Source organism: Pezoporus wallicus, unplaced genomic scaffold (genome assembly GCF_028554395.1).
Source record: "Pezoporus wallicus isolate ANWC-B61680 ecotype Strahan unplaced genomic scaffold, APGP_CSIRO_Pwel_v1 contig_8000, whole genome shotgun sequence".
In the NCBI taxonomy this organism is placed as follows: domain Eukaryota; kingdom Metazoa; phylum Chordata; class Aves; order Psittaciformes; family Psittacidae; genus Pezoporus; species Pezoporus wallicus.
In genome coordinates, this window is record NW_026635009.1 from 762,761 (window position 1) to 789,373 (window position 26,613).

The 26,613-nt window shown below is 42.5% G+C and overlaps 1 protein-coding gene across 5 annotated transcripts in view; it reads left to right on the forward strand.

Moving 5' to 3' along the window:
- The window catches only part of ABCC1 (ATP binding cassette subfamily C member 1), a 53,449-nt gene extending 32,954 nt beyond the window's left edge, over window positions 1–20,495 (forward strand). For all 5 annotated transcript variants that reach the window (XM_057408175.1, XM_057408342.1, XM_057408429.1 and 2 more), the window contains 15 exons: window positions 399–575; window positions 1,574–1,741; window positions 2,114–2,291; window positions 7,613–7,697; window positions 8,941–9,079; window positions 10,575–10,782; window positions 11,539–11,849; window positions 12,695–12,894; window positions 13,385–13,511; window positions 13,859–13,960; window positions 14,926–15,072; window positions 16,283–16,441; window positions 17,887–18,053; window positions 18,802–18,996; window positions 20,243–20,495. In XM_057408175.1, the coding sequence (XP_057264158.1) occupies window positions 399–575; window positions 1,574–1,741; window positions 2,114–2,291; window positions 7,613–7,697; window positions 8,941–9,079; window positions 10,575–10,782; window positions 11,539–11,849; window positions 12,695–12,894; window positions 13,385–13,511; window positions 13,859–13,960; window positions 14,926–15,072; window positions 16,283–16,441; window positions 17,887–18,053; window positions 18,802–18,996; window positions 20,243–20,351 (2,472 nt within the window). In that variant the 3' untranslated portion in view covers window positions 20,352–20,495. The remainder of the gene's footprint in view (window positions 1–398; window positions 576–1,573; window positions 1,742–2,113; window positions 2,292–7,612; window positions 7,698–8,940; window positions 9,080–10,574; window positions 10,783–11,538; window positions 11,850–12,694; window positions 12,895–13,384; window positions 13,512–13,858; window positions 13,961–14,925; window positions 15,073–16,282; window positions 16,442–17,886; window positions 18,054–18,801; window positions 18,997–20,242) is intronic.
- Window positions 20,496–26,613: the final 6,118 nt, after the last annotated feature.

The following is a 26,613-nucleotide window of genomic DNA, read 5'->3' on the forward strand; positions in this document are numbered from 1 at the left end:
ACTTGTTTTATGCAGAATATAATATGTAATTTTATGAAAGAACTAATGACTATTCGCACTCAGTAACTGTGCATTCTCTAAACAAACGTTTCCTTCAAGTTTACATTAGAGAATCATATTTGTTTGAAGTTCTTTTTACCAACATACTTTCTATGTTTTTTACTTTCTACAGTTTTCTAACAACATACTTTGGTACATTCATTTATATAGAGGTTTATAAAAATAACATTTCGGAGGAGAGGGTAGCACAGCGGCTACTTGGTGAAGTTTTGAAATGACCATAGGTGTTTTGTGAGGTGGTTAGCGCTGCCTGCCTCACAAAGCCCTCCTGCACTTGGACTTTGTGTGCAGACTTCTAGTCTAAGGTACTAAATAAGGAGCTGTTATTTTTCTTGCAGGGCTCAGTAGCCTATGTTCCTCAGCAAGCCTGGGTCCAAAACGCAACTCTGCAAGATAACATTATCTTTGGAAGGGAGATGAATGAGAGCAGGTACAAGCGTGTGATTGAGGCCTGTGCACTGCTGCCTGATATAGAGATTCTTCCTGCAGGAGACAAAACAGAAATAGGAGAAAAGGTATTTAAATACCCACTCTACCATAGCAGTGCTATTGCTTGTACTTATGGCTGTATGACTTCTATTCTACTTTATCTTAAAGTTGTATTGAATGTAAAACATTCACACTCGAAATCCTCTAGAAAAAGAGGCAAATTTGAGTAGTATGTTTTCCTTGTCTTTAAGCCACAAAGGGAAGGAAACCTCCCCACCCCCCTAATTACAAATGCAAAAGCATCTTGCAATGGCAATTTTTTATCACAGAGCAGAAAAAGTATGGAAAAAAGGAAGAGGAGAATCTTCTGAATGCTGCAGCTTCATTTAAAACAAACACCCCCACCCTCCACCCTCCCAAAACCAGCTACCACACAAAACTGGCTCTTAGTTGCAAAAGTGTGTGGTGTGGGATTTAGAAACTTGCATGGATGGTTGTAGTGCTCTGCTATGGAAACAGGACTGGTCATCCCCTAACCATGTAGCTAGCAGGGTACATGCGTATAACCTGCCTGGCATTCTGCTGGGCTGATGTTCTGCAGAAGAAAGGGTATGTACTTTACCTGCTGACTAGTTGCAGGAGGGGTATAGCTGCCAACTGACAGCCCCAGATTCAGCAAAGGATGCAGCTTTATCTTCCTTACTGGTCAGCAGGCCAACCAAATTGTAGATTGTAAACAGAGTTTGTTAAATCAGAGGCAGCGCTGCAGAAATACAGGTAAGAAGTGGCCTCTGAATGTACAGAGTAGGTAGGTTGGTGTGGATTAATTGCTTTATAAGACTAGCAAACACTTGACTAGCCCCTTACTGACAGTGAGAACCTAATAGATGTGCTTCTTTCCAAGAGGATTTTGACTGTGATTGCTTATACTCTTGTGGTAGTGAAATTATTTGTGATGGAGATTTGCTTCTACAATGCTGAAATTTTGCTGATTTGCATAAAGCACCTTTGACTTTATGCACAAACTGGCAAGACATCTCTTTCCAGCTGTAAATAAAGGGATCCTATTTTCTTGTTTCCCCAGGGTGTGAATATGTCTGGAGGACAGAAGCAGCGAGTCAGTCTTGCTCGGGCAGTTTACTGTAATGCAGATGTTTGTTTATTTGATGATCCTTTATCAGCTGTTGACGCTCATGTTGGGAAACATATTTTTGAAAATGTTATTGGACCGAAGGGAATCCTGAAAAATAAAGTATGTCATAATGAGCTACTTGTCTCTAGAGAATGATTTGAGTTTAAAAGATTCCAAGTTTGTCAAGTTGCATATTCAGACTTGTTTCAAACATCTGAAAAATGAAAGTATCCTTCTGAGATTTTTAAAGGACTGTTACAGAACATCTGAGTTTTTATAATTAAATGTGCTCTGGTATCTGTAATTCACATTTTTCTGATGGAAAACTCAAGACAAGGACAGTATTTTTCTTTAAAATGCTAAATGCCTGTCCGCAGTTCTTATTGTATCATACGCAGAATTCAAGCAGCATGAGCAGTAGTTCAGCCATTGTATTTAACTAATCTCAGATGTTAGAAAAACCTTTGTTTTTCTTTTTCTTTTGCTATTTAGACCCGGGTTTTGGTAACCCATGCGATCAATTATCTGCCTCAAATGGATACAATTCTGGTAATGTCTGATGGAGAAATCTCTGAGATGGGCTCCTATCAGGAGCTGCTGAAGCAAGATGGGGCTTTTGCTGAGTTTCTTCGTACATATGCTAATACTGAACAAAGCATGGAGAACAGTGGTAAGCTTACAAATAAATTCTCTTGGGATAAGCTGATGTGTGGCATGTTAAGGGAAAAATAGTAGCACTGGAAGTAAGGTTAAAAGAAATTACTGTTTCTTGTGATATCCCTATACATAAAGGTGCTTATTTCTTGAGGGCATTGAAAGTTGAGATTATATGCACATTCTTTCTTAAAAGTTAGCAAAATGTGAAGTAGATCTATAGTAAAATTCTTTTCACTTGAAGCATGGGTCAGGTACTTGTGAGATCCAAGTAAAGGCCAGCAGGGGTTTATACAGCCTTCCTATGCTTATTAGGATATGTCTTCTCTATGCAGATAGTTCATTTGGGGGTGGGGAGGAGGAAGCAGCAGCTGGACAGTATCTAGCAGATACTCTTTTCTTCTGCTTTACAAACCAGCTGTAGAGCTGCACTGATACAGGAATGCACTTTAGATATTTTACCTGTAGATGGTCATAGTATTGGATTTTAATAACGGAACTTCGTCTGTTGCCTCCATCCTGTTTTCTTCAGTGGTTTGCTTGTGTTGATTTCCTGATACTCCCTCATAAGCTCATGCTGAAAGTATGAGGTGCTTGCACTGTGCTGGCTAAGTTGTTGCCATGTGCTTGAGGCTGCTTTGTTAGCAAGTACCTGTTGTTGACTGCTGGAGAGCAGGCTCTCCAGAACAAGAAAGGGATTGAGATTGCTGAGTATTATTAAAAATCATAGGGTCTTGGGTAAACACAGAGTAGTCTCTGATGGGACTCAGCCTGAGCTAGCTGGGAAGGATCTGTACCCCCAGTTTGAAAGAGAGGCTTCCTTTTGTCTGAAGCCTTAAGATGGAGCAAAATAGAAAACTCAGTGCTTTCTCACTGGAATACATTCTGCTTCTTAAAGGGTGGTAAAGCCTCTACTTCTCCCCAGCCTCTGAGATTTGGCTGAAAGTCTGCTCCCCATTGCCTCCCAGGCCTTCTGTCCCATTGAATTCTTGAGGGTTACTTGCTGTCAGTGTGCTGTACTGCTTCCTTTCCCATCCTCAGCTTTATGGGGTTTCTTCTGAGTGTGGAAAAATGCCCCACTCAAAAGCTGCCCCCATGTGAGTCTGCAGGATGGCTCAGAGGGAATGTGTGAGCTTTCCCTTCTTCTCAAGCATCCTACTTGACGCATAAGGCAGCGACAAGGGGTGGCAGCAGCAGCTGCTCAGCTACAGGGAGTGCAGTGTGCAGCGCAGTTGCTTTCAGTTGTGGGTACGTGAAATGGATGTTCTACTGCATCTGTGGTGTGTAACCTTCTCCAAAGTAACTGGAACTACTTGTAACCTACCAGGTTGCATAGAAAGCGTCCAAATTAATTTTGCTTTTAGTGATTGCTCCATTCTCTGGCATTTAGTATGGCTGATCTGCTGATGCCAGTACTACTCCTGCCTGTGCAGATTGGTCTGGAGTCATGGATGTGCCCTTGACTCCTGTGACTCCTTTTTTGATGTCATCCTATGCCCCCATCTGGATGTGTTCTGTGTTCCTCTTCTCCCTCTCCCCCGGAGGTGTTCCTGCAATACCTCTTGGTCTAGAGGTAGCAAATAGTTACTTTAAGATCACCTTTCTTGTGACTGTTTTCCCTTGTCTCCCATAGAAACTAATGCAGCAGATTCAGTTTTTGGTTTAATGTATGGGGGAGTTGGGGTTTTGCTTTTTTTCCATATGCTTTCAGCATTAACTTTGGGTTGTCCTTTGAAAGCCTAGAGCTGTATTTACTGTTTGTGGGGAGTAGGAGTGGCTCCAGAGAATTGAAACTGCATCTTAAGGTTGAAATATTTTTTAACTGTCTGGTTCATCTTTAGTCTTGACTGCAGTGCCTGATAGAGATGTACAGCACAATTAGTAACTCAGAATCTGATTTGCATTGTGTGGGCTGTGCTTCAGGTATTTGGCTCCCCAGTATTTTACTCCATGACTTTGCACTCAAAGAGCTGCAAGACCTTTTAATGGCAGTTCAGTGCATTTTTTCTTTTTTTAATATGAGAAATGTCAGGCTCCCTCTGTTTTGGCTTGGAGGAAAAGTGGGGTGAAAGTACTCTGAGAACTGCTAAGGCTCTGGACTGTACGGTTGAGTTCAACAATCTACATATCTTGAACTGTCTTGATGTGTCACTTGTAGCTATCCAGTTTGAAGGTCTTTGGCTTTTTTTTTCTTAGATTTTGTGGACTTAACTCCCTAAATACCAGCTCTTGTCCCATACAAAGTAGAAATGTGGTGTCTGGAAAAGGTAGTATGGTACATGAGTAAGACATGGCAGGGCCTTGTTTGGCCTCTATAAATTGCTTCCCAATTGCAGCATAGAGGGGAAAGAAAAAGAATTGATTTATTTTCAAGTGCTAAGTTTGAAGGGAAGACAGCTTCCTGGCTTTGTATGGTACACTAGGTACTAATGTGTATTTCATTATAAAAACGAATTCTGTGTGATGAGCTGGGATTTCATATCTGTAAGGAAAAGTGCCTTCATGATCAACGCTGTCTCCCAGTATAGCCTATCATGCCTCTTTTTTGTGGCTGTGCTTCTTTCTAACAGCATGAGGCTGAAATAAGCTTAATAGCAATGTTGGATAGTCATAGCTTGAATGATGCCTGTAGGGATGGTTGAGTGCTTCTCTCCTTTCTGACTCTTTGGAAGGCAAGAGTTAGGTATGTGCTGGCTCTTTTCCAAATGTTGTTGTGATAATTCAGGAAACACATGTCTATGTTAGGAAATGATCTTAAATTCTTTTTACTTCTAGCAAAACTTGACTCTTTCCTTTCTCTCTCGTAAAGTAAAAGCAATCTGCAGCTTCTGCCCCAAATGGTAGAAGCAAATACTCGCTTAGGGTGAGGGCTGTTAGGGTAGCAAGACGCTTGGAAGAGTGAAGATCTCCCTATTTTATACTAAACTGTCTATGCAGGATGATGACTGGGGGCTACAGAGTAGATGGGATTAAGTAAACCTGTACTACTACAGCTCTCCTCTCAGAATAGCAGAGCTGTAGGAGGAGATATGGAGCCATGTGGACAAAAGTTGCCATGCTGATAGGTATATCACATGATGCTTTGCATCTTCAGTGTTAAGGTCAGGGACTTGAATGAAGTCTCTTCCTCACCACTGGGGAAGATGCATATGGTAGTGTCCTGTGCACAGTGACGTTTTTCTGTGTTTTCTGATTGTTAATAGGAGGCCACTTTAGAGTCACTTTTTTTGATCTTTCTTCATTAGTGCACATATTGAAAGAAAGGCAGTTTCTTGATCATTCACTGGGGGCTATCCAATTTGGATTTTTCTTTTTCCTCAAGGTTGTCTTTTCTTGGCTGTATATAAGGCTTGGGATTAAAAAGAAGTCCATTTCAGCAAATTTGATCCTGCCTTTGGCATTTGTGGCTTTGTGGTTTAGGTTGTGCTATTTGGGTGTGTTTGTGTTTGTAAAGAGTGAAAATGGCTGAGTGTGTTCTGGGAAAAGTTAATTACGTATACTTTTAGATTCAGATCCTTCATTAGAAGGAGCAATTCAACCTCTGGAAACAGGTAACTGCTTTTCTGCCATGTGACTTTGTTAGTGTTTGCATTGGAGTAATACGAGTAGCTGCAGTTCATTTGCAGGTGATTGAGTTGTTACTAGAAGAATTTTGTCTGCACAGTAGAAGGTAACTGCTTGGTTTGCATGGTACTTGTTTGTGTGATGCTACAAGAGTTGGCTTGTCAGCTTGTAATTCCATCAGAAAGAATTCTTTATCTCAAACGCTTCCATGAGGAAGTTTTAGGTAAACGTTAAAGATGCATGCTGGGCTTAAAGCTGTAGTGAGTGTACCCGGGGAGGCGTCATTCAGGAATGAGCCCCAAAGGTCTTTTTTCTTCTCATGTGTTTTCTGTACTTTGAAGCTGTTCCCGTTTTTAGAATTTCTGGACACATGTTTCAGCAGCCCTCATTTCATGAGCTTGTTCCCTATGTGCACGTGCCAGATCTACGATGGCATTTTTCATTTTCAGGAGTTAAATGCAGAAGAAGCAGGATATCTTTGTAGCCTACAACATGAAATCAAATTTAAGAGCTGTTAGGGGAGGATGGTTTATTTGTGGTATCGCTTTCTTCATGTGGGTTTAGAACTTCAGTGATTCTCTCAAGCAATATGAGGCTGGAATGCTTGCTGGTTTTTAGAAGGGAGCCTTTAAAAATAAATACAGTCCAGTGCTTAAAATAACCAGTAGTCCCATACTGGCTTCCTCTTACCCATGTAAATAGGAACTGAGTCATTCAACTTTTCACTACTTCAGATTTTTTGCCTTTTTTCTGCTTCTGGATCACACTGAAGAATTTTAACTTTGGGTGTTTAGAGTAATGAACCAATATTCAGTTTGCAGACACAGAAGAGAACAGCTTTATGTCCAAGCAGTCCACACTTAATGTACTGACGAACTGGGTTTTTTTTTCTGCGTGTGTATATATATTTTGCGTTAGTATAAAAACTTGAAAACTTTAGGCTCCAGATGGACACAAATGTTCCTGCGTATCTTCTGAATAGATGCAGGTGGGGTTTTCTGTTTGCAAAAATTATGCACAGACCCTTTAAAATGCAAAATTCTTTTTGCTGCAAATTCTGAATTAACTTCATACCTGAAAATAGAGTTCTGTTCACCTGACAGCTTATTCTTTAAGAGTCAGTCATTTGTCTTGTATTAGGAAAATTGTAGCAGAAGTTGAACATCGAAGTTTTACTCCTGGCACTGTATTACACTGAATTATGTTGCTCAGAGAAAGCTGAATATTTCAAGCTGACTGGCTCTGTGAAATGTTTTAGAGAATTGCCTCATGTGTGCTGCATCTTGTTACAAGCGGGATGGCGTGGGATAACAAGACTAAATAGCGCATGCCTGCTGTTATTACAGCTTTCTCACTTACTACAACATCTTCTCATTGAGCTCTAAGATGAAAATAATTTATAGCTAACTGTGTAAAAGATGTGGTTTGAAGAGGAATGGTTAGAGTGGGTGTCCCCATCAGCCCCTTTCCCCTGAATGAATCATAACGTGACTTGGTATTGTATGCTTTAACATAATAAAGTACTGTAATTGCGAGAACTTATTACTGACCTACATTTGATAGAAAAATAAATGTTCCCTAACAACAGATAATGGTGCTGGAGGTGGAACTAAACTGATTTGTTCACCTGGTCAGTTATCTGTTAGTATCTGTAAATATTTGTGTTCCCTGGTTTGTTGGCACATTGAGACTGCACCTGTCATTTAGAATTGAAAGGAAACCTTTGTATTTCACGGTCTCACTGTTTTCTTGCTTGCTTTTTCACCCCTCCAGATACGAACAGTCCATCTGGAAAGGAAGGGAAGCCTGTAGAAAATGGAATGCTTGTGAATGAAGCCTCTGGAAAGTTGATGCATAGGTATGTAGTCTGTCTGTCTGTTTCTCTTCCCCCATCCCTTTTCCATCCTGTTACTCAGCTGTGGATAAACAGTAATTTGGTGTTTATGATATTTGTTAGAGAAAAATGTATCATGCTAGATCCAGCAGCCTGAGACAGTCAAGGCTGCTGCTGTTCCATGGCTCCAGGTCCAGCAGGAGGAAGGATAAGATGTACTCCCATCAGACATGTGCACATGGAGTATACTATACACACGGCCAGCCACACAGATCATGAACACTTAACAGCACCCCACAAATACAGCACCAGATGGCCTCATCCTGTTCCCATCTCTCTCTGAGCAGGATGGAGGTTCACTAGTGAGAATGTACTATATATGTACACATTAGATCTCTCCATTAGGTGAGCTTAGATGCTCAGTCTGCCCAGGAACTGCCCCTAGATCCCAGTCTTCCCTGTTGCTCGTATCTGGGTATATGAACTTCTGAGGCTGGAGCCATGCTCCATTTGCTGGTACAGATTATTGTTCATTTGTGACTGCACACACAGAACTCTCATGCTGTTCTTTGCATGTGAAGAAACTATCACATTGTAACAAACTGTGGGTTTGGCTTGCATTAAAGGGAGAGTATTGCATTGGCTATTCCAGCTTTCGTATGCTTTCCTGAGGCTTCTGCATTTGACTGCTGTCAGATGGGATCAAGTGCCAACTGGACCTAATACAGCTGCTGTTATGCTTGAGAGAGGCTAAAGGCAATCACTATGATTATACCTTCCTGAAATCTTCTCATAGTCTATGCCTTAATGGTGCTCTAGAGATCCTGTATTTCTGGAAGCTAATGAGTGCCTGGGAGTAAAATTGCCCGTTTTGATGCCAGTGCGGGTACCCTTTTTGCGCTTCAGCATCTGCAGCGTATATATGATTGTAGGCTTTGTAAAGGCTGATGTTGATGATCACCAGGCATTTCTCTTTCTGAAGTTTGATTACACAACCAAGACTTCTTTGACTGAGTAGCATGTTACTCATATCTGAAGATGAGTACTTGGGAGCTGACTGCTGTCAGGGAGGATTTAGGAGTGGACTGTGAGGGGAGGAGGGAAGCATTAGTAACCACTGGCCTGATGAGGGCTGCTTAGGAGATTGGTTATGACCATTGTAATGTAAGACAGAGTTGGAGCCATGGACTGTTCAAATCTATTTATGAAGTAAACAAATACCTGTTGTGTATGATGCCAAGACTGAAAAATACATGTCTTCAAACAGGCAACTCAGTAACTCTTCAACATACAGCCGGGACACTGGAAAGTCACAACAGCACAGCAGCACAGCAGAGCTGCAGAAGCCACAGGCTGAAAAGAATTCCTGGAAACTGACGGAGGCTGACACAGCGAAGACAGGGAGGGTAAGGTCTCCTGTTCCCACTTCCTGCACCCTTTTTCAGTTTCAGAAAAATCCACAGGGTTCAGGAAGAAATAGCTTCTGAAGCCCATGTAACTGGCGTAAGAAAGGGCTGAGTGGATTCTTGGACTTGCTGCCTGTTGTGTAGTACTTCATAAAAGTGTTGGTGTGCCCTCTGCTCCCAAAGCTGAGCCCCAGGTTTGCCTGCAGAAAGAGTGCTGACACCAAATCTTTTGTTAAGATGGTGGCCCTGACCACATCAAAGTTTAAAAGGAGGACTGAAAACCTTGCAACTATTTCTTGGAGAGAGGTTATGACAAATGAGGTGACCTAATGAAATGTGCTCTTCAGCGTAAGGAGCTGGAATTGAATCAGATGAATTTAAGCCAAGTTTCCACTGTAGACACAAGTATCTAATCCCAGGATACCCAGGACTCTCTGAGAAACCCAAGAGTGAGGTTCCTGGGAAAATGGCAGTTGCACCTCCTAGCAGTGTTGCTTGAATCCTCTGGTTAAACATAGATCATAGGATACAAGCCATGTGAGCAAGGGTCTAATTAAAGGCCATATAATCTTGTGGTAAAAAGAGAGAGCCAAAACCTGGAACTCTTTAGTGAAGTTTCTGGCTCTCCCACTGATGCCCTGTGTTATTTCAGGCAGCACTCTCTCTACTCTTTCCTTTCCCTTGGAAGACAAGGGAAAGATGATGTGTGCCTGCCCTGAAGGGATGTTGGTTTTGGCACATCTCCATAGAATGCTTTGTATCTTGTATTCCTGTCGTGGTTGAAGCCCAGCCGGTAACTCAGAACCGTGCAGCCACTCGGTCACTGCTCCCCGTTCTTTCTCCCCACTCTCCGGGGAGGAGAATCGAAAGAATGGAACTGCCACACATTGAGATAAGAACAGTCCAGTAGCTAAGGTCTAACACAAACCACTGCTGCTACCACCAGTAATAATAATGATAAGGGAAATAACAAGGGAAGAGAATACAACCGCTCACCACTCACTGACTGATACCCAGCCCAACCCGAGCAGCAATCTAGCACTTCTGGGTAACTGCCCCCAGTTTATATAGGGGGCATGATGTGCTGTGATATGGAATACCCTTTTAGCTAGTTTGGGTCAGGTGTCCTGTCTCTGCTTCCTTCTGGCTTCCCCTCCTCCCTGGTAGAGCATAAGACTCTTATGCCCTGGTAGAGCATAAGTCCCTGGTCAGACTAAACGTTACTGAGCAGCAACTAACAACATCGGTGTTATCAGTGCTGTTCCCAGGCTGAAAGTCAAAACCACAGCACTGCACCAGCTATTAAGAGGGAGAAAAATGCTACTGCTGAACCCAGGACCATTCCCAAGCAGTGGCTCTCTAGAGTGCAGCTGTTGTGTTTTTACGGCCTGATGCAGGGATACTGACTTTAAATAGGTGTTGAAGAAGGGGGAATTGATGATTTTGAAACCTGATCTGCAAAATTAGTATTTCTTTTTTTTCCTTCTATCTTCAGGTAAAGGCAACAGTGTACTGGGACTACATGAAAGCAATTGGACTCTTTATCTCTTTCTTGAGCATTTTCCTCTTCATGTGTAATCATATAGCATCCCTGGCTTCCAACTACTGGCTAAGTTTATGGACAGATGATCCTGTTATCAACGGGACACAGCAGTACACAAATGTCAGACTGGGAGTGTATGGAGCACTGGGAATTTCTCAAGGTTTGCTTGTTCTTACCTATTTAAGTAGCTGGTTCAGAATGTTTCTAATACTGTTGGTGAACTTGTGTCTTAGTGTGCAGTTTGCTAAGGATTTGAGTGTGGGTTTTCATAGAAATCTGAAAAACTTGCAAATCAAACAAAGGGAAACAAACCACCCTGTAAAATTATTCAGTTAGTGAATATGGTTTTCTATCATTTGTACAAAAGGGGAACAAAAGTGGTTTGCAGGGGCTGATTAGCCAGCAGTTGGTGACAAAATGTCTGACCCTAGAAATGACTCCTTGGCCTGTCAACAAACTGTGCTAGCCTGGTTTGCAGGGAGTTTGTCACAGGAGGCCATGGCTATGTTGCCTCCTTGCCGGTGCAGCCTGGCTAAGCTGCTCAGGCTGGTGTTTCCTCTGACTGCTTGTGAGTCTGTCCATGGCACCATGGGAAGTCCAGCTCAGCAGCTTTTTGTTATGTGTCCTCTTTGTGGTCAAAGTTTGTTTGCCATGAAACCTAATACTCCAGCTACGCCACTTCAGAACTGCTATAAAAATCCTGCAATAAAAACTAAATGCCACATTAAAATTCCATGGGTTTACTCCAGAAAAGCACTCAAATGTTACACACATTTTTTTAATGAGAGAAATGTGATGTTTTCACTATTTTTTTTTTTTGTCATACTATACATGTGCTAATGGTAAATGATGACAAAATGAGCAAAATGTTTTATGTGAGGGGTTGTAGCAGTTCAAAACAAGTCTTCTTTTCTAGGTATTGCTGTGTTTGGCTACTCAATGGTTGTGTCAATAGGGGGAATATTTGCTTCACGACACCTGCACCTTAACCTGCTGCACAGCGTCCTCAGGTCTCCCATGAGCTTCTTTGAACGTACACCCAGTGGAAATCTGGTGAACCGTTTCTCTAAGGAGATAGATACCATTGACTCCACCATTCCACCAATCATCAAGATGTTCATGGGCTCAACATTTAATGTAATTGGGGCTTGTGTCATCATTCTGCTGGCCACACCTATAGCTGCTGTTATTATTCCACCTCTGGGACTTGTCTACTTGTTTGTGCAGGTAAGGAGTCCCTAGGGGCACTAGGACCAGCAGTCGCTCACCCTCTGTTATTTGAGACAGTTCTTACTCTGCACCAGTGTTTAACTTGAATCATGCTTGACTGACTGTGCTTTGCATGGTTTACTGACTAGCTGATGTTAGCAGAACATTTCCTTCCGTTGTCAAGTGCAGAATGACTTCTGTGCAGAAGGTTGTCCTTTAATACCTAAGCAAACTTTATAAAAATGCCATTAGATTTTGAGGCAAATTTTGCACAGCTTGTTGCTCAGAGCCCAAATAAAGAAAACCTATGAGCTTTTCTAAACCTTCCTTCCGAACAAAAGGGTAAGCTTTAGAGGGGTATGTATGCATTGCTGGTGTGCCTGTTTTGTCAGGATATTGTTTACAGAGTGAGATTAATGATGGCAGCCTTTCACTGCTGTCTTGTGTAGGTAGGGTGTGCTTGCTTCACTCTTGCTTTACTCTTAGAAATCTAGTAGAGCCAAATAGGAGAGAAGAAGCTGGATTTTGACTTTGACTCATGAATTAGTGAATCTGTTAGGCTTTATTAGTAAACCATAAAGGCAGTGATACATGTTTTATAATGTTGAACTAAGCTTGCAGGGAAGAGAAAGAGGAGAAAATAGCCATCTCATGAGATAGCTTGATTGGCAGTTGTTTAAAGACCACAGCATGTATGTAATGGTCCTTTAGGCCCAAAAGTGTTGGAGGAGGCACGTATTCCCATGTGAAAGTTGCATCTCTCTAAAAAACCAGCCCAAACAGCAGGGGACTCTCTTATGATTCCCTTTGTATTTTCAGATGCAGTCTGGATGTAACCATAATTCTCATACTCTGTTTTGCAGAGATTTTATGTGGCCACTTCTCGCCAGCTCAAACGCCTTGAGTCCGTCAGTCGTTCTCCTGTGTATTCTCACTTCAATGAGACCCTCCTGGGAGTCAGTGTCATTCGAGCTTTTGAGGAACAGAAACGTTTTATAAAGCAGAATGACATGAAAGTGGATGAAAATCAGAAAGCTTATTATCCAAGCATTGTTGCAAACAGGTAACAGTGGGGTTAAAATGTTGAAAGGTAGTTATATAGGGAGGACATCAATCACAGCTTTCAGCATACTTGTCCAGGGTAGGGAGCCTGTGTTGATATAGCTGTTTGACAGATGTTTTGTTTAAATTCCTGTGATGAAATTAAGATCTTAAGAATTTCTTTTCTTTGTTGAGAATTTCTGCCTTACTTCTAGATAATTATTGTTTAAACATTTTGATTCATTGATCCCAGTGTTAACTGCAACCGCTTTCTGAACTAAGCCAGGAATTTATGCATCTGAAAGGTTTATTAATTTTGGAGGCCTCTAGGTTTGCATGCTGCTGGAGCAGAACCTCAAATATCACTCAATTCCTGTGTCACCGGTGGTATGCAGATGCCATATTATTAATCTTTTCAAAACCAAGCTGTGACAGAACACTGGCTGACCATGTTTCTGATTAATTTCTCAGTGAATTACCAAACAGATGCATTACAGTTTTCTGTCTTGCAGGTGGCTGGCTGTCCGTCTGGAGTGCGTGGGGAACTGTATTGTCCTCTTTGCAGCATTGTTTGCTGTGATGGCACGCAACAAACTCAGTGCAGGACTGGTTGGCCTCTCGGTGTCCTACTCACTGCAGGTAATTTTACCGTAATTTAAAAAAAGGCTCTGAATTGTAAGACTGCATCATAAATTCAGAACCTTGCTATGGCTTTGGAGGGATCAGAGAGAATAAATAACTACAAGTAGCATGTAGAAAGATGCTGGGAAGTTCCTTCTGTGCCTTGCCTATGTGAGGGGATGTGGCTAAGACAACTTGTCCCCTGCATGTTAAAGGCATCTGGACTTTCCTGCTGTCCAGCAGTGATTAGCCAAGATCTTGTCTGTGTTTATGCATACCATGAACTTGCTTTGGTTGTCTTGAGTTTTTCATTTATTGCAGGGAGCTTACTGTAAACTGCTTCTAGACATCTTTTCTTCTTGCAGATTACAGCATACTTGAACTGGCTAGTTCGCATGTCGTCTGAGCTGGAAACCAACATTGTTGCTGTTGAAAGGGTCAAAGAATATGCTGAAATGGAGAAGGAGGTACATTGAGTTGTCCGTCACATCTGTAGAAGTCAGTGCTCTGTTCTGAGTTCTTGCCCACAGCCTGTCTGAATGGGGTTAGAGCTGGGCATGTCCTCTGAGCTGAGGGAAGAGTAGAGCTTAGTGCTGTCAGTGCCCTCCCTCTAGGAACAAGCTGGATCTCTGTGGGTAATACCTGTGCCTGCTTTTGAGGCGTATCCAGTGACATTTACACCGTGTTATTTAGCAAATGTGTTGTTCTGCCCTGGGCTAAGCAGTAGAGCTGTAGAAATGTTTTGGTTGCCTATGTCCTTAAACATTATTTTTTAATTTGTTTTTCTTTTTGTTCTCAGTGTGGTGAGTAAAGAGGCTTTACTTTTTTTTGTTGTGATTCAGATCACGTAACAACTCATTTTATCTGCAGTTGGCTGCAGAACAGAGTTCCCCATGGCTTCTATTTGCCTTGCCTGTCACTTGAACCTGAACTTGCAGCCAAACAGTATGAGGACCCTTCCTAAGTTTTTTGTTTTTCGGGTCCACTGTTTATACAGTTAAAAGCCTTTTGGCACTGGTAGTAAATTCAGTAGGGTAGGTTCTCTCCTCTCCCACCTCTGTGGGAGGCTGAGGCAGCAGCTGTTTATTTTACCAGGTTGTTAATCTTCTGGTGCTTATGTCTCAGATAAATTGCTTCTAGTTGCATGTCTGGCTTCCCCAGTGGTTTTCTTACTGTGATGGGGGTGTACAATTAGGTTATTTGAATATGTGCTGCCTGTATGATTCTGCCTTTTATAAGAGGAAAATTTAATCAGCAAGTGGGACTTGTGATAGCAAAGCCTTTGGCTACGTATGCCACTTCATCTGCCTTGAGGCAGCTCTTTCCTTCTCTTCCCATCATCATCACAGTTCCTTTTGTAAATTAAACACTAACACTGCGTCCGTGTTCGGTTGAAGGAGGAACTGATCGGATGTGTTTGTGTGGTTTTCAGGCTGAATGGAGTATTGAGCAAACTGCCCCAGCAAGTACCTGGCCTGAGGAAGGGAAGATTGAGTTTCGAGGCTATGGTTTACGTTACCGGGAAGACTTGGATTTGGTTCTGAAAAGCATAAATGTTACCATAAATGGGGGTGAGAAGGTAATGAACCTGAATTTATAGTAAAGTGTTACTGTTCATAAGCCTGCATGCGTAAGCCAAAGAGAGGTCTAAGCCTCTTCTGTAGTGTGTCTTGTGTCTTTAAGAACTAGAAGAGCTTCTCTAGAATCAGTCTTAACATGACTGTCATATACGGTGGGCTCTTATCCTTTTCAAGGGGTGTCTTGCATCATGGGATAAAGATACACTATTATGTGGGCTTGTGAAGTGTCTTTTGGTCTGGTTTCATAAGGAAGTGAGGTTTATGGTGTCTCCTCTCCTCTTCCCAGGAAATTTTGCTTATTTGTTTGCTGTAACCAAAGAGGAGTACATGTTGCAGTGAGATTAAGTTAATTACAGTCTTAAGAAAATGAGCTACTAAGTAGAAGGGGGAAGCCCTGAATCTAGTGCGGCAGAAATTGCAAGGTGAGACTGCAGGAAAATTGGGACTTCAGAATAGATTCTCTGAATCTAGCCAAACCAGTGATGATACATGCGTGGGTCTCTGTTGCTGCTTTGCCCACACACTCCCATGCGTTCTTCCTCAGCCCTGTATGGATTCTGTGATGCCTAACAATAATGTGTTCTTGCGTGGCAGCATAAAAGGTAGCTGCAAGATTTACTGCCTGGCTTCCTTATTTGTGGTATCCAACTAGGCATTTGCTTTTTTTCTGGAGTGCCCGCTTTCTACCTATATGGGCAGGACACTACCTCAGAAGTAGTGAGAAAGGGCAGATGGCAAGAGGGACATCAACTGACCAAAGTAGCAATCTTGTATTCTTACTTAAAAAAGAATTGGTGAAGACTGCAGTCTAACTGGGAAGCAAAGCATACAGTATGAAACCGAGTGCTTTTGGTGTGTGTTTGCTACAAATTCAGATGAGATAAATGTCAAGTCAGCAAGTATGACTGAAGCGTGCATCAAACAAAGGATTAGGGAACCTTGGCTGGCTCTACCCAGTTCCATCTGCTTTTCTAGAAAAATTGAAAACTTCGGTGATTGGATTGCAAATTTTGAGACTGCTTTTTGTTCTTGCTTTTTTGTTTTTCATATCCAATGATTTTTCTTCCCCTTTCATCAGCCTCGATTTGTTGCTGTTTTGGAGTTTTGATAGCCCAGCAAATATGACAACCTTCTGAAAATGTGTCTGTTTCAGGTGGGAATGCTTTAACTCTTCTGTGAAGTAAGTTGTTCTGTATTTCTTCGCAACAGATTGGAATAGTTGGAAGAACGGGAGCTGGAAAATCCTCGCTTACTTTAGGTTTGTTTCGGATTAATGAAGCAGCTGAAGGAGAAATTATTATTGATGGAGTTAATATTGCAAAGATAGGGCTCCATGACTTGCGGTTCAAGATCACCATCATCCCTCAGGTAGGTGTGAAATCCTGCCATTGCCAGAACTCATTCTGTCACAGTGCTGTTGCTGTAATATACTGGGGACAATCTTCCGTTTCTGATTTACAGCTATGAAATTGAGTCGTTTCAGCATGCTCTTTTCATGGAACTTGAAACCAAGGTTTTTTCCTAGACTGGCTTCCATGTCTTGTGCTTGTAATAAGTGGGACCTTGGCTATGGCTGGGTTGCGATGTGGAAGCAACACCTTGGCCTTTGGACTCGTGGGCTTTGTCAGAATCCCACGCTAATGTGTTGAGTACTACAGACAGCTTTTATTGACTGGGCAGGTCTGATCCCAGCTGAACACCTGATGGATGTCACTTGGTTAACTGAGACCATTGCTTTTTGTCCATTAGAGGGGAAGTCCAAGTATTTTCAGCTGGGGAGAGCCCTCAGGGGAGTTCTTTTAGAGATCAGTTTTCACTTTTGTTTTAGGTAGTTCCATTCTTTTTAGAAACAGAATGAAGGTACGGTGTAGTCTGATCTGTGAGGGATTGGGATTATGCATTGACATTTCAGGCTTGATATGCACTTTTTGGGCCTTTGTACAAAGAATTCTGAGTTTGGAAGGATCTTGTGAGTGAGGTGTGCAGTGCTGTTCACTCACAGAAACTTGTACGTAACCATTCCAATCTAGCCCAGCAGATATGGGTTTGGTAGTCCAAAACATTTGGAAATAGAGTTTTACAAGTATGGGGCTTAGTTTTAAGTCTTCTTGTTCTTACTGTGTGGCCTTTATTGCCTGCCTGTTCTGATTCACAGTAAGATCATAAAATGTTGTTACATAAATCACCATTGCAGCACGCTGGCAAAAACAAGTGAGCACACTGCAGAAGGTTTTCTGCACCGCTTCGTTTGGAAATCTATGGAGAACTTTTCTTTCTCCTTTTGATCAGTTTGCATCCGTCTGACACTACTAAGTCAAAAGTATTTCCAAAGTAGTATTTCTCCATGTCCAGGAAAAAACCGCATTCATTCCATTAATACTGCAGCTGAAGCTTTCTGAAATATCCACAAATGATGTAATTCACTAAGAAGTGGGAAGCTGACCGAGGAGTCCCCGCTAACAGAAGGTTGAGGAGGAAGTAGCTGCTCTTCAACTAAGTAGTCCAGTAAAAAGAAAATCGGCTGTTTTTGTTTTCTGTGGGGGTTTTTTGTTGTTTGTTTGTTTGCATTCTTTGATTGTTGGTCAGTTTTTCCCCCCTGGATTCATGAGTTACCGACTCATGGAAAGGTCTGGAGTGCCAGAGTATGCAGAGGGGCAGAGGTCAGGCCCCAAAGAGGCATGAGGAGTAAGGGTGAGGGAGAAGAGCTTGCTGTTATCAGAAAAAGTGAGGTCTGACTCCTAAATCCAGTAGGGAAGCTTGCTTGCAACTGCATTTGGACGTGTACGTTGTTAATGACCTTTTTCTGTAACTAGGATCCAGTATTGTTTTCTGGCACTCTGCGTATGAATCTTGATCCTTTCGACCAACACTCTGATGAGGACATTTGGAGGTCTTTGGAATTGGCTCACCTGAAAAACTTTGTATCATCCCTTCCTGCTAAACTTAATCATGATTGTGCTGAAGGTGGCGAGAACCTCAGGTATGTCAAAGTACTATGCTTGTGAAATGGCCTTAAGAACTAAATGGCAATGAGACGTGTGTGTGTGTGCCCTTCATCTGCAACTAGACTCTCCGTTTCCAGAAACTACAGCTCACTTGGGACGGTATGTTGGTAACTAGCAGCAGGAATGCAGTGTGGGCTGCCCTGTGTAAGATTTGTGGAGGGAATAGTGGAATTCCTAATCCATGACTAGGCAGTCAACTAACTAGGTTCTGTTCACCATATTTTAAACTCAAGTTTGGGAATTTAAAGGAATTTAACAAGTACTCAGAATGTTGCAAGGTTTGACAGCTTGGGCAGGCTTGGAAAGGATTTTAGTAGTCTGCTATTTAGAGTGAATGTTCTGAACTTACGATGGCTTTTGTCCAACAGATGCAAGTTTTCTAAGCTGGTGTTTTGCTTTTTGTGCAGTAACAGGGATGTATGTTTAGTCAGTAGAAACCATATGAAGTCCAGTCCTCAATACTGCAACAATTCAGTGAATCAGCCTGATGCAGTTATGATAGAACCATTTGTAATGTATTCTTTTATTATTGCCAGAACTTTATTTTGAGGGGGCTGTAGTTTCAGATGCTCTTAGATATTCCACAGTGAAGCAGTAAGACTACCTTATCTATTATGCTGGATTCTTGGCACCTGTATTTAAGAATAAGGAATTGTTAGGCTTCAAAATGAATACTGCAAACTTGTTCTGACTTTCTCCCACCCTCCCATTCCATGTGCGTAGTGTGGGACAGCGCCAGCTGGTTTGCCTGGCACGAGCTCTGCTCAGGAAGTCCAAAATCCTGGTTCTAGATGAAGCCACAGCTGCTGTTGATCTTGAAACAGATAAGCTTATACAGTCAACAATAAAGTCTCAATTTGAAGAATGTACTGTATTAACTATAGCACATCGTCTGAACACAATCATGGACTACACAAGGTAAAGTAATACCACTTTTATCTTGAAGAATGGTATGTGTGAACTGCACTGTGCTCTACTTAAATGGGCATCTTTGTGTTTGCAAAATCTTTGCCAGTGCATTTTTAGCCACCTTTCCAGAGAGCTCCTGGAATCCCTTACTTTGATGGGTGTGGTGTGCATGTTCTGGCTTGTGGTGGCTGTGCTTGGGCTAGGGAGCTCCTCTGAGCCCCCTGTTGCACTGCTGTTGTGCCATTCCTGTCCAGGCAGACTAGGAAGGAGAGGGAAGCGACAACAGGAGTCTGTTCCTGGGTCTTGCCCTAATTTGGGCACAGCTGGAAGACACATCAGAACTTTTGGGAGCTCAGACAGCATAAGGAATCAAAGGAACAGGCCCTGAGCTTTTCTGAAGTTTATTCCATGTTTCTCTTTCCATCGCTGTTGGTTATAGTTCATACATCTTTCCTCATCCTCAGCTGCCTTGCTAAGGTGCAAGTGCTCCTCAGTTTAAGTGCTCTTATCCTTCTTATCATAGAATGGCAGAGAGCAAAGTGACCAGTGATAAGATTTTAGTGTATTTGTATAGACCAATCTTTGTGCTGTCAACAGTGAAGGATAAGAGGCGGGAACATTGCCTGTTCCAGGCACAGCACCAGCAGTACTGTCACCAGTGAACGCCCAGTTCAGTCACAGTAACACCGTACAGTAGCACCAGCTCAGGCCTTAGCAAGCATCCCTGCAGTGCCTGGCCAATTAGTGAAAGTAGCTGAAGGCAGTGTTTTAACTGAGAGCTGATTTACTGACCGTGGTAACTTGTTTTTTAAGCTTCCCATTTCCAGTTGCATGTTTGTTTAGCACAAGCTATGTCTGTGTTTGTATCTTGTCAGCAGAAGCCGTATAACAGCAGTTGATGTGGTGCAGCATTATGGGAAGGTTATCCCAGGTCTTGCAAGGTCCTGGGGACACTGACTCACCTTGACAAGAAGTGCTTCGAGATAATTTCTGGCAGGCTCAGAGCACAGTCAAAAGTCTCATGGTTGCCTGAAAATGACTGGGTAAACATTTGCTACATATAAAATAGACCAGGCAGGATCAGCATCGAAGCCAGGAAGGATGGAGTTAAGAACCTCTGTCCACTCATACAGTCTGGACTGGTTTTGCCTGCATATGGCTGCGCTGCAGTCAGTTTCTCTCTGTACACATACACCTGTGTTCACTGGCCTTGTTGATCTTCTTGTGACCGTATTTGTTTCTTCTTGTTTTGCAGAGTTTTAGTCCTGGACAGAGGAGAAGTGGTGGAGTGTGGTAGCCCAGAACATCTCCTTCAGCAAAAAGGCATTTTCTATAGCATGGCCAAAGATTCAGGATTGGTGTAGCATTTGGACTTGGTTAGTTCCTGTGAGGAAGAGGGAGGCGATACACTCGGGACACAGTAACTTCCCCTGAGCTGGTGTGAACCACACAGAGCAGTTTCAGACCTAGAGAAGTCAGCCACAGCATGGTGATGGAAGTCATAGGAAAATGCAATTTTCTTTTCTCTTTTTGTTTCCTTCTCCTTAGTACTCATTTTTAGCCGGCTTTAGGAGGTGTGCGTGCACTGTGCAAAACACTTCAGAGACCTTTCGTTTTTGCCTGAAATCTGTCAGTGTACGCTGAAACGTCAGGTGGAGTGATTCATCAGAGAAGTGCAGAAAGCTTTCTCTTTTCATCTGCTCTTACGCTCTGAAGTTCTCCTCCCTTTTTTAAGAACCCCGACCCAACAAACCACACCAGTTGTGCAAATGTTAGTGACTTGCTTGTTTGCCGATTCCTCATCTGAGGAGCCATCTCTTGTGGGATGCACTTGGAACATTTTGTGGCATAGAGTACAATAATCCAAAGATGTTATTTTTTTTCTTGTGAAACTTTCTCATTACGGCATTTACTGTACGTGGTTAATGCTTTTATGCATTGTCCTAAAGGTTTCATGTGTTTACAGTGTATAGCAGCAAGTTCACTATAAAATGTCCGTAGTGCTGATGTGAAAAAGCACAGTCAACTTCAGAGCAGTATTCAAGCATGTCTAGAATGACAATCACTCCAAAACCAAATTCATACAGCAGTCGCTGTGTTGCAGGGTGCAATACCTGATCTTGCGCACACTTCACTCAGGAATTCTGACTTGGGGGGCGAATCCTGATAATGCCTGTGGGGACTAGGCTGAGAAGTGAGGATTTGCCTGAGCAGAGGTTGCGGGCTCGGCGTCACGTTGATTGTAACACCCTTGGCTTTGGCAGCGCTGTGCTTTCATAGAAGCTCTGCCACATCAAGGACCATTAGCCTTATAGCGAAGAAACCTGCCCTTCATGCTGCTGCTGTGGACTCTTCAATTTCGTGAGAAGCTGTTCTGTTACAGGTGTTTAAAACGCAAAAAAGTTTTCAGTTGTGTGTCAGAGGGGTCTGACAGTTCAATTGGCAGAGTCTGGGTTTCAAGATCTGTGTGAATGTTCCCTTTTCTGTGGGAGGAAAAAGTTAATTTTCTTATGTTCTGATTAGTCTTATTTTAAAAGGAAAATGCTGGAAGAAGGCAAACTTAAGCCAGATGGAGTCAAATACTCAGCACTCTGAGAAAGTGGACTTCTGTGAATGATATTGCTGACCTTAATACTAGACAATTGTCTTCTTTAGAGTAAATATATTTATTTTTTTGTAAATTAAGACTCTGAGTAGACTGAGATTTTCTTTGGTATTTTTTATAATGACGATACGAATATTTGCAAAGAAAATGCAGTAAAAAAAATTGTTTGGAAGTTAACATGATGTGTCATCTCTTGCTTTGTGTTTGACAAAGGGTTAGCTTCTGTAGTTCAGGTAATTACTGGTACTGCTTAGACTAGCCAAGCTGCTAGGCCTCATGTCTGGGGGCTGTTAGGGTGGGTAAGAAACCTGGAGTGCAAATGACAGTGTGCTGCGGTAGGGCTGGATCACATCTCGGGGATTGTCTTGTAATTTCAGTACTGCAGTTTGTTGGGCAGACCAGGTTATAACAATGCACCAGCAGAACAGAATTCAGTGGTGCTGCAGACCTTTTGTCATACCCACGGTGTCCATGGCCTGTGCCTTGCCACATTTCTGGGGCAGCTTCTTGTCAGTTTCCCCCATGGAAATGAAATGAGCAAGGGGGTGGTGGAGGAATCTGGGGAGGAGCAGTGGGTTTTGGACTTTCAAATTGCCCAACACTTGTGCAGCATTGTGAGGGACAGAAAGGTGGAAAGATTTGAGCAAACCATAAGGAACGGGTTACAGAGCAGAGAAATGAGCTTCTCAAATACAGTGTGTGGCTGGTATTTTACTCAGCTGCATTAAAATGGAGACAGATATATCTGCAGAGGAGACCCGGAGGAGGAACTGTGATACCACCATGAGACCTTTCTTGCTTGGGGTCAGTCATCCTCTAGGAGCACTGTGAACCTTCCACTTCCACCCCCTCCTAGGAGAGCTCTGGGAAGGAACAGGGAGAGGGTCCACTGGCATTGGTCAACAAGACAGCCAGGCTCCCTGTGCTCTCTCCTTGCCTGTCCAAACTAGTTACCACCAACACCACCTTTTAGGCAGAGAAGTGAAGAAATTCAGACAGGATTCAAATACCTTTGAAAACCTTGTGGGTTTAGTGCAGCTCGTTACTGAGCTGGGGACTCTACAAGTACTCTGCAGGTTTGGCGTTGAATCCAAAGTTGTGTTGCTGGAGTTCCTCTGTGGAAATCGATTCCGGATTCAAGGAAATTATGCTTTCCATTGCACACAGACGAACAGAGATGTACAAGCATTAACATATGCATGTGAGTAAATCCTTGGAAAACAAGGTAACTGCACTTGGAAGCATGGTTTGAAACGGAGCTTGCAGAATGACACTTCTGCTGTGTAAAGTGGAGATGTCTGTGTAGGAATGACTTAAACTGCACTTGCAGTCTCAAACTGGGTACACTGGAAAGTGTCACTGGATGTTTTCTGTCCTACTCATGGGCTGTTCGCCATCATTTGGGGAACTGCAAATTTTTGTGTCCAAAATGCTGTATTTTGCAGGATAACCTAAATATTGCAGCAAGGGATCAGATGTCTGCTCTTGATGCGTGCCTCAGTCTTGTTCTTGTTCAGTGATGTGGTTGTTAATATGCATCACTGTGTTCTCCCAGTTTTACGTATTTACACACTTGCTAGCACAAGCTGTTATGCCCCAGCTCTGGAGTAGGTACTCTTTTCTGTTTGCTCTAAATACCTGTCATTGCTTTGTGTTATTGCTGCATTGATTTATGATCCTGGTTCCAAATGTCTGCCCTCATAAAAATGATTAATACCTTGGCTGGATGTAACATGAACAAAATTGTGTTAATGCATGACCAGGATAGTCCGAACTAACCTTAACTTTACACAGGGGTAGCTGAACAAATGCAGCTTTCTTCCACAGAACCTCTGTGTATGAGCAGTGTCATATAGGTACTTCAGGTCCCTTGAGTAGGAGTGGTATAGTTGTGAGGTCCTGTTTCAGGTAGGAAAGAGAGGGCCATATGCTGATCCCTGCATGCAGGGTTACTGGAACCAACTGCAGAAAATGATACAACTTGCTGCAAGGTAAAGTATTAGAATCTGGGATTAAACCCAGCCTATTTAGTGCTTGGGACACTTTTACCCCTTTTGAGTATGTAAATGCAGTCTGATGGCATGTGACCTCCAGTACTGGAGAACCTGGTGCCCTCCAGCAGGGATCAGTGATATCCCAGCTCGGGGATGAGCCTTCCCTCATTAGGAGGTGGGAAACACTATTAAATTCGGGAGTGTGACACTGAATTCCAGCAGGTGGGCTCAGAGTTACGTAGCAGACACTTCCTTCAAATGCCTTGATGCTGGAAAGCTAATGCCAGCTCTGAAGGACAGCATGTGAGAGAGGAGTGGGTACCGTCCTGAGTGTGTGTATTGCAGCGAGCAGCTTAGTCCTTGGGAAGGAGGTGAGCTGGGTACCTTCATCCACCTGCTGCAGAGCAGGGTTTCCCTGAAATGTATTGCCATGGCATGGTCTAAGTTCATCCTGTTCTGGTGCTCTAGGTCCTCACCTGGTGGAGAGGTAATTTGTCTGCCCACCAGGAGGATCTTTGTAGCTGGTAGTCTTGTGCTTCTGGAGGGTGGGTAGGTTCTCAGTTCCATGCTTTTTCTCCCCCAACCTGATTTTTCTCATAAAGATAGCACAATTAATTTCATTTAGATCAGCAGGAAAATAGGAAACCGTATTTAACTGCATTGGCTATTTATGTGTGTGTTATGAAAAATTTGCCAAATACCTGTCAGGACCGAAAGTAAGTGGCCTCTTGCTCTTACCTGGAGCAAAGCTGTTCCTCTCTCCAGTTCGTTCTGCGCTCTTTGCTCTTTGGACTGTTTCTTCCAGTCTTTGAGAAGATGCTTCTCTTTTAAAGCAAAGTTGTTGCCTTTCTCTTAGAACCGTTTTGTACCGATCTCTTAATTAAAATATTAAGGGCAAGTGAAACCATTTCGGATCCTGCTGTTTGGTATCTTCTCTTTCAGCAGCAATGTCTGTGCCACTGCAGCCCACGTGAGGCTAGTGGTGGTGTTAATAATAAACAACATTAACATATTTATTATAAACATATTTATAAAAGAGCAAGAGAAAACTGTTGAATTTACTGTATCAGATTCAGTGCATGTTGATGTATCCTGGGTGCCATTATTTGCTGCGATATGGAAGATACCTCATGTCTGGAAGAGCTGATTCTGCTGTAAAACAGCTCAGGATTTTCAGGAGACCTGTACATAACACCATAGTTAGTCATGTGTGTGATTACAGCTGCTCCTATAAAACTGTCCCCAGTGTGGAGACATCTGTGAAGATATCCTGTAGTGATTCAAGCAGAGTAGCACAGAAACGCTTGTGCCCTGGGTCACTGATGCCTTTAACATTTGGGCATTCCTGTGCATCTTGTGACCATCTATGGAACCAGGAGTGCAACTTAACAAACTACATTTGGCATGAAGTTCATGTAAATCAATGCGTGACACTTTCATTCTTATTTTCCAGCTTTAGCAGTTTCAGTATGACATTAAACTTGGAATCTTGGGGCAAGTATTTTAATGTCATGTTTCTTTCCTACATAAGGCTGTGCTTTTACTTTGTTTGAGATAGCCTTAAATGAGGAGGAAAAAGGAAAGGAAAAAATGAAGTAAATTGGAATTGAAAGCCCTAACTCTTGATGTCCATATTGGACAGACAACTGGAACAGTGCTAGTACTAATTAAGCCCTTGACCTCATGGCTTCAAAGAGAAAAATAGAGTGGGAAAGCCACTGAGATGTTAATAAACCCTCTTTAGATTAGTGGGTTTTATTTGGGCTGAGCTAAACACAGCTGCTCTGTGTATGTTGCACTTGTGCTGCACAACAGCTATTAAAAATGAACGCTGCAAATGTGTAGATGGGGCAAGTCCAGGCGCTCCTCTTGAGGTCTTCTTGATATTCAGATGGCTGGAGATGTTGGGCAGGCTTTTATTTCTTAATATTAAAATTTATTCAGTGCAACTTACGAACAGGTTCTTAGCATAGTTCTGAGCCTGCTGTAGTTACCTCCTGTGCTAGTTGCAAATTTCAATCAAATAGTCTAAGAAGTACATTTGGAAAGACCCAACAGGCCTGTCCTTTTAAACAGTGCTTTCTGTTCCTTGAACTAGATTTTCAGGAGAGGATAGTATCTCCAAGCATTAACTCCTTTATATATTTTGCTTTAACCAGTTCCAGATAACTTCCTTCTGATGACTATTACTTTTCTTGTGAGACTGGAACTCCCCGTTTGCCACTTACAGTATCACTTGGACATAAAGCTGAGGACTCTGGCTAATCTGAAACATGGGGGGTTTTGTCACATGTAATTTTGGGAATCATAGAATAGTTAGGGTTGGAAAGGACCTTAAGATCATCTAGTTCCCTTTTGCCTTTTCAGCACAGCTTGATGTGTGAAAGCTGATGGTATTTTTGCTGCTCTTACCTTGTGCAAGCCAACAGCAAAACTGCGCCCTTTCTAAGATTACCAGTGTGAAAGAATGTTTTGATTATTTTCCCCTTCTGTTGCCTTCTCTCTTCATTACCAACTTAGGCACGGAAAGCAAGCATTCGGAATATGTTTATATCAGAGATTATGGTATGCTAAAAGATGTCTGTCTCAGAATTACCCAGCAACATGGTCTCGTCTGTTTCTCTTTGACCTCAGTTAAAAAGAAAAAATACCTATCTTTATCTCACTACTTCTAGATGCTCCTGGTTTTGAGACAAACTTTTTGAGTGCTCATAACTTGCATTTGTTGTTTGAACTTTTCTTCTGTCTCTGCCCTTGAGTAAGGTTTGGAGAAAGTAATTGCCTCTTTCGTGGTGTTTGAGCAGCAGGATAGCAGCAGGCATTGGACTTTGATATCTTAGGCATTTGTTCAGCAGAAACTGCTAACTGCTCTTAATGTGGGTGAACAGCCTACAAAACAGCTCTTGGGTAAGAAACTGCTAGGTTTTGTTGGTCTGGCTCAACTCTTGCCAGTTTGAACTTTCCCATGCCCTCCCCCATTACTCCTTTTTATACTCTTCATTTACTTTAGCTTATTGAAGAGACCCA